Source organism: Talpa occidentalis, unplaced genomic scaffold (assembly GCF_014898055.3).
Source record: "Talpa occidentalis isolate TD23 unplaced genomic scaffold, MPIMG_talOcc4v2.1 talOcc4.15, whole genome shotgun sequence".
Classification (NCBI taxonomy): domain Eukaryota; kingdom Metazoa; phylum Chordata; class Mammalia; order Eulipotyphla; family Talpidae; genus Talpa; species Talpa occidentalis.
This window is the reverse complement of record NW_023601543.1, coordinates 58,841,660-58,849,870: the sequence shown is the minus strand read 5'-3', so window position 1 is coordinate 58,849,870 and position 8,211 is coordinate 58,841,660. Positions and strand designations below refer to the sequence as shown.

Below are 8,211 nucleotides of genomic sequence, written 5' to 3'. Positions count from 1 at the left end.
CTCCAGGGCCAGCCTTCCTCGCTCATCTTTTTTTTTTTTTTCCCAGCCTGACACTTACCCTTCCTAACGTCCCCTATAATTTGTTCACATCATGTTTGTGGCTTCCTGCTTTTCTCTCCTGCTGGAATGCAGCGCCGCCAGAGCGGGAACGCTGATGATTTCCAGCACGTAGAACATAGCAGGCACATGGTAGGCACTCACCTTCTATGGAATGACAGGCAGCGGCGCAGTACGCGGTCAGTTGGGTCCAGAGCCCACATTGTGATGCCGCCAGGCGGTGCGTAGCTTCTTTCCAGCGAGAAAAGAACTGAGCTCTTGATAGGGCTTATCTCAACACTGAATTGAGGCGCTGTGCCTCCTTGTGTGGCGTGAGACAGGTGGGTTTTCCCCAGCCTCAGCCCAGGGTCGGGGTTGCTAACGGCATCGCCCGTGTGTTCACTGTGTTTCAGGGTCGTGGTGCCCTTACTGAGACCCCTGCAGCAACCTCAGACTCCAGCTCACGTACCCCTGGGCTTCGTTGGGCTTCCTGAGTCTGCGGAGGCCCAGAGTGAGGCCTCCCAAGGCGTTGAGATCCCGGGTGGGAGGTGGAGATGTGGCCCTGCATGATGGTCCCAGCTGTGTCCTTTGGTCCTGTCTCCTTGGGAGCCAGGGAGCTGGTCAGAGGGGAGTTAGAGGAGAAGTCTCAGCCCAGGGCCCAGACCCAGACGCTCGGGGGACAGCAGGTGGCTTGCAGTGCGCTCTGTGCCTCTCTCCAGCTGAGAGCAAAGGTGGCATGCTGGCACGGCCACGTGGAGGCTGTGTGCTGGTCTGCCTTTGGACCCCTCTGGAGGAGAGTGCTGCGGGTTACAGGTGGATGAGGTGCCGCTGCTGCTGGAGGCCTGGTCCCCTGCTGTCATGCCTGCAAGAAGGGATCAGGCTGGGAAGGCTCACTCCATCCTCACAGGGCGTTCTCCTCTCCTGACACACCTGTGTGCACAACCTTATGCCCCCTTCCTTTGCTCTTAGCCATTTCTGGACTTTAATCAGGCCTACATATGAATATCCCACCTGCTTCTGGGATAATGTGCACATTCCTTCCACTCTGAAGTGCAGAAAAGTGTTTTCGGATTTGTTTTGAATTTGCTTATAGAATCAGAGTAATGTCCAGGTATGCTGTCATCTATTTCTGCTGCCTCGTTTTGATGCTTACGGAAACTGGGCCTGAGAATGTCATCAAGCTAAACAGAGTTGAACCCTGTTTCCTGATGTTGCAGTAACAATGGTTGCTCTCTACAAATCTTCCTTGTTGAAACTTGCTTTTGAAAACTAAAGAAGAAAACATGGCAATGGAATGGAAATCAAAAAGGAGGAAGTGATGGGACAGCAACAGGGTAGTGGTGAGCAGAGGGTGAGGGGTAGAAGGTCAATGGCTTCTTGCTCTATGTGGAACTGAACAGCCCTGGACTCCTAACCTCCCTCCTCCACCCCCTCCCTTCCCCCAGTGCTCTCAGCCCTTGTCTCCTTCCAAACCTGGCAAGATTTTCTCAGAGTCTGTCAACTGTAGGATTCAGTGTAATAATAGGTGATTTGTAATCACTTTTATTTTACCTGTAATTAATATTTATTACCTAGAATATATTCACTAACATTCATTTCTCAATCAGAACAGAAAATGCAAATAAACAAGAGAAGAAAATTGAAGATTTAATGTTTATATATTTTGCAAAACGGGATCTGCAACAGAGAATCATACTTCTTTTGAGAAATCAGTCTTGGTGAGTTAAAGGACCCTGTTAGGCACCATAAATCTCGTTTGGCCATGCTTTTCCAGTCCATTTGCTGAATAACCCACAGTACTGCCAATTTCTAGTGTGGCCCAGAACAAGAATACAATTTGAATTAGGTCTAGTATACCATACACACCCTCTCTTTCGTCGCGTGACCTAGCATATATGGTGCTTGCAATGTTTATGGCAGAGGCAAATGATGTATGGAAACTTTGGGAGGTCCCTGTATGTGAGTCATAGCATAGTCCCTCAGGATTTTGGAGCATAGCAATACCAACTTCTGCAGATAACTATTCTATGGAGAAAAAGTTGTTTCTAGCTTGTTATTTATTGCTCTTTGAGTCCTCTCCTCCGAAGTTAGTAACTATTCTAAATTCTAATACTGCAGAGGATAATTCCATAGATTAGATGGAATATTTGTGACTTTGGAAAAATAAGAAGGGCAATTAGAAACTCTTGGAAAATAAAAAAACTATGCAAAAAATATTGTGTAATTTGCATTCTTATTAATTTCCTTATCTTCTATAATTTTCTTATCTATGCTATTCAATTAAAGACCATGACTTGTAACTCCCATGTCTGAATTTACCTGTAAGTCTGCTTGCTTCTACCACCCACTTTTATCTTAGTTTTGACTGGGTGTGCCTGACAATTTTTTAAAAAGTTTTATTTATGCATACAAGAACTGCGGTACAGGCCAGAGGTGGGAGGGTGAGAGGATTCACCATAGACAGAGTGGGGAGCAGACTAGTCAGACTGACTGAAATACACTACTGAGGGGAGCAGCACAGCGGGCCAGAGAGGTCTGCTGCGCTATGTGGGTCACTTCCCTGGCCGGGGATCGAACTCATGCTGCAGTAGCTGCAGATAGCTTCATAGTGCTGAGACTTAACCCCTTGTACCACTAGGAAGGCCCCATGCCTGACAATTTTTGATGAAATACTATGGTGCATGAGATTGCAGAAGCTCTAAATGAACTTTCGTTTCTGACAATTATAGTAGGGGCAAATTGCATTCATCTGGCTAGGTTGCTAATTCACGGAATCAGTCTTCTCGATATCTGCTCTGTATTTATTTCTAATTCCTAGGTAAAGTCTTTCAGAGGTTCCAAATGAAAGCTGTGATATTTGCCATGGCCCAGTCACCACTGATGGGATCTGAACTCCAAGTTCAATCTGCCAGGACTCTGCTCGGTACCTCAGACACTGCTGTGCCTCTCAATCTATCCCATGCCATTTGCTAATAGAAAAATCCTTGTGGGAAAAAGTTCAGTCTACTGGGTTTTTTTTTTTTTTTCACTTATCCCCAAGATCTTGCCACTCAAGTTCCACTGTCTTAGCACAGGGTTCTTTCAGGTCCGAGAAGGCAGCTGCAGTTCCTTGGTACATGCACTTCCTCAACATGTTTGCTTACATCATCAGGCCAGCAAGAAAATAGTCGTTGGCTAATATGGAGTCTTAAATAACAATAATGGAAGTTATATCCCATCACCTTTGCCAGAATTTACTGTATAGAATCAAGTGCCAGTTCTGCCCACATTCAAGGCTTATCTTGGGAGGTCACCTAGGGAGTGCCTGATGTAACTGCTGAACAGGACAAGAAGAGGGAATTAAGCATTCAATGACACGAATAGTGGTATCAGGTGCCAATATTTGTCTCATTACTTCTTGCATCTTTGATCATTGACTACATCTCTCCTCACCTGTAAAATTGGTTAGTTGAGAACAGGATTTGGTAGTTAGAGTAAACAGCAATGGAGATGTCTTATTTTATTTATTTATTTATTTATTTATTTATTTTTTAAAATATATTTATTTATTTATATAAGCACTGGGTACAGTCAGAAGCGCGGGAGGGTGAGAGAATTCACCAGAGCCAGAGCGAGGAGCAGAGCAGGCAGGAGGACCGAAGACCATGTGGGACCCTCCTCCGGTGGCCGGGGAGCAGCCGGGGATTGAACCTGCGCTGCAGAGGCCGCGGGCAGCTTCGCAACCCAGCACTCAACCGCTGCGCCACCGGTGAGGCCCGAGATGTCTTATTTTAATAAAATGCATATAGATAGTAAAATCACAAGATACCCATTCTCAAGATGCAAAATATTTACTCAAAACCAGACTCAGACAACCAAATGGAAAACAAATAGACAATATGCACATATGTGAACGGTCAATCATTTAAAAAGAATGACATCATATGTTAAAGACAAAGCAGTATGGGAAAGTGTATGGGAAGAGAACTAAGCATGCACAAGATTACCGTCAATGACTAATTTTATTGAGACAGTGAAAAAACTTTAAAAATCATCAGTAATCCCAACAGCCAAGTGATAATTTGGTGTATTTTCTTTGTGGAATTTTTTCTTTGTGTATATCTACCTATACACACGGCACTAAAATAGATGTAATGCAAATATGTATGTATATATGAGAGCATATAATTATATTCATAAAATTGCTATTTTTCTGTTTCCCAGAATCACTGACATAATGTTAATATCACTCCTCTGCATATTTTTTACAATATAAACCACATGGTACATTATTTTTTTAAAAGATTACTTATGCATATAAGAACTGGGGTACAGGCCAGAGGTATGGGGGGTGAGGAACAGAATAGGCAGATTGAAATGCACTGCTGAGGGGAGCAGCGGGTGAGACAGGAGAGGTTTGCTGTGCCATGTGGGTAGCTCCCTGGCTGGGGATTGAACTTGTGCTACAGAGGCTACGGATACCTTCATGGTGCTGTGCCTAACTCCTTGCACCACCAGGGAGGCCCACAGGGTACATTATTTTAAGTTTTTTTTCCTTAACCTATTACTATAAACATTTGCTGAAATCCTCAACATAATTCTTAATTAGTACATTAATTCCACTCTGATATGTCCATTTTTAAATCAGTTATCTATTATTTTTTCCTTTATACTTTATAAAAAGACAAATTGTAAGCACTCTGAGGTGTGGCAAGGCTTGTAATATACCTTTCCCACAAGAGGTTTACATGTTTTGCATTAAAGATGTTGATGAATAATAGGTATAAGATCTCCTGTTTGAGCTCCTTTGTTTGAGGGATGCTGATGATTCATCCTGTCTCATTCTATTTTAAGGAAGCAATTTTTCTGTTTGTTAAAAAAAAATAACCTGGTAGTTTTCCCCAGCTAGGATTAATATTTAATGTTTTATATTCTTTCAAAATTGTTACACTCCACAGTGAACATAACTTTATAACTGTTTACAAGCACACTTTTCCACAAAATATTTGGTACAGAATATGAAGCATTTCATAATTTCTAACATGTTTTTCTAAACTCATTAAATTCTTAATTTTTCCTCAGCATAAATACCAATAGGTAATGACATTTAATCTCCCCACATATACTCAGTTTTCCCCCTTTTGAATTTTTCTCGGCTCATGGGTAAGAAGGCTATGTGAAAATTAATCACATTTATTACATGCTTCTGGAATTATATTTTTGTGTCTTTTATTGAGTAATGTGTGAAGTTTCTGAAATTCTTGATATGTATAAGGTTACTCCATAGGATGAACATATATATATATATATATATATATATATATTATATATAAAATGAGGTATAATTACCACTGAAATCATCCCACTCTCAAGTATATTAAATTTTATCTCCTGGGTGACCTCTCTGATGTTTAATGAGAGTTGACTTCCCACTGAAGGCTTTACCACAGTCCCTGCATTCATAAGGTTTTTCTCCTGTATGAGTTCTGTGGTGAACAATGAGAGTTGATTTCACACTGAAGGCTTTCCCACATTCACTACATTTGTATGGTTTTTCTCCTGTATGAACTCTCTGATGTTTGATGAGAGTTGACTTTCTACTGAATGCTTTCCCACAGTCACTGCATTCATAGGGTCTCTCTCCTGTATGAATTCTCAGATGTTTAATCAGTGGTGACTTCTCACTGAAAGCTTTCCCACATTCACTGCATTTATAGGGCTTCTCTCCTGTGTGAGTTCTCTGATGTACAATAAGAGTTGACTTCTCACCAAAGGCTTTCCCACATCTTTTGCATTCATAAGGTTTCTCTCCTGTATGAGTTCTATGATGGATAGAGAGGTGTGATTTTCCACTGAAAGTCTTTCCACATATGCTGCATTCATAGGGTTTTTCTCCTGTATGAATTCTCTGATGAGCAGAGAGATGTGATTTTCCCCTGAAGCTTTTTCCACATTTACTGCACTCATAAGGTTTCTCTTTCTTAGGAGTTCTCTGATATTTAATGGAGGTGGTATTCTCATCAAAAGCTTTCCCATATTTACTACTCTCAGGTTTTTCACCTATATGTGTCTTTTGATGAATAAGACTGGACTTACCACATTTGATACCTTTATAAAATGTTTGTCTAATGTGTGTTTTCTTATGTCTAATTAGGTGATATGAACTCTTAAAGGCTTTTGCACATTCACTGCATACAAATGGTTTCTCTCCTGTATGAGTTCGCTGATGTTTAATCAGAGTTGACTTCTGAATAAAGGTTTTTCCACATTCACTGCACTTATAGGGTTTCTCCCCTGTATGAGTTTGCTGGTGAGCGATGAGGGTTGACTTTTGACTGAAGGTTTTTGCACATTCACAACAAGCATAAGGTTTCTCTCCAGTATGAATTCTTCGATGTACAACAAGGTTTGCTTTCTGGATAAACACTTTTCCACAATCAGAACATTCATAAGGTTTCTCACCATTTTGAATTCTCTGACTTTTATTAAGGGCTTCTGTATGGTGAAGGCCTTCTCCATGTTGATTAAGTTCAAAGAATTTCTCTTCAGGTTGAGCTTTATCAAGATTAGAATGGAAGCATGATTGCCAATGTGCCTTACATTCACCTTCCTTCTTTCTTATAGAATTTCTATTTTGATTAGGAAAGTTTAAATTATGTTTTGAACACCTTCCCCATGTATAATATTTAGGGAGCTTTTGTTTTATAGAAATAAAGTCTGTGCTCGGAAAAATGATTTTTCTGCATATACTGGATTCTTGGCTATTTTTATCCTTCAGTGTTTCCTTCTCTATGAATGCAACTTGCCACAGAGATTTGTCTTGACTTTCTTTGTGGTTCTCTATCTGGTCATCTATTCGCCACAATTCTGGGGAAAAAATCGCAATGAATCATCAAACATGTAAATATTTCTACTGTAATATTATGGGGTAAAAATAATTCATAAATGCCTGCTGTGAACTCCTATCAATAAAGTTGAGCTGATGTGGTTGGACCCTCTCTATGCTCTACTACTACTACTTCCCCTACTACAAATTAAAGAAATACTGATCCATATTTAACACAAAAAATTTGATATAAAGTGAAGCTCAAAACAAAAGAAAGAGGGCTTCCCTGGTGGCACAGGGGTTAAAGTCTCAGAGCTATCAAGCTATCGCCAGACACTGCAGCATGAGTTCTATTTCCGGCCAGGGAGGTAACCCACATGGTGCATCAGACCTCTCCTGTCTCGCCCGCTGCTCCCCTCAGCAGTGTATTTCAGTCAATCTGCCCACTCTGGTAAATCTTCTCACCCCCCATATCTCTGGCCTATACCCCAGTTCTTGTACGCATAAGTAAATAAAAATAAAAATAAATCTTTAAAAAAAAAAAAAAGGAAAGAAAGGTATTAGGCAACAGTAGTAAAGTAAGAATTTAAAGTGATAGAGTGAACAGAAACTGAAGCTTGAAGATTTGTAGTGGAATCTAGACTACAGAGAGCACAAATATCAGGAAACTGGAATGGAATTTCTAGTTTTAACCTGGACCCACAAGAGACTTCCATGCTTGTTAAAGAGAAGCTAAAAAGAATCCCCACTGGAAATTATAAAGAAGTATATATAAGAAACAAAACACTAGTTCTGTAACTCAATCCAAATGATAAGTACAGTGCAGAGCCCTATGAGCTGAAAAAATTAAAAACTGCTCCTAGAGCTCCTAGAGTGGCAAGCTTTCCGAAAGATATATTCTTGTGGTTTTTTTTTTAAAGATTTTTAATTTATTTATACAAGAGCTGGGGTACAGGCCAGAGACATGGGCAGATGAGAGGATTCACCAGAGATAGAGCAGGAATCACAACAGGCAGATGGACTGAAATACACTGTTGAGAGGAGCAGCGGGTGAGACAGGAGTGGTCTGCCGTGCCACGTGGGCATCTCCCTGGCCGGCCCAGAATTGAACCCGCCCTGCAGAGGCTGCCGTCACCTTCACAGCACTGCACTCAATCTGCTGCGCCACCTGGAGGCTGTAGTCTTGTGTTTTATAATGTAGGAGTCCCAGAACTTCACAGTAAAAAATTTTAATTCTCACAAGGGAATAAATCAATAAAAGAAAAAAAATAAAAGAAAAATTAGAAGATATATTTAAAGATACTCCCAATTCCTAGAACTGTACCTAATTGAATGATCTGGACTTTACAATACATATACTTCAAATAGTC

The 8,211-nt window shown here is 40.9% G+C and overlaps 1 protein-coding gene across 1 annotated transcript; it reads right to left on the bottom strand.

Moving 5' to 3' along the window:
* Window positions 1-5,360: 5,360 nt before the first annotated feature.
* On the bottom strand, window positions 5,361-6,901 carry ZNF674 (zinc finger protein 674; the record flags this gene model as incomplete). Its single annotated transcript, XM_037511678.2, has 1 exon — window positions 5,361-6,901. A coding segment is annotated over one exon (1,509 nt), but the record flags the coding sequence as incomplete, so codon positions are not given.
* Between the last annotated feature and the right edge of the window lie 1,310 nt (window positions 6,902-8,211).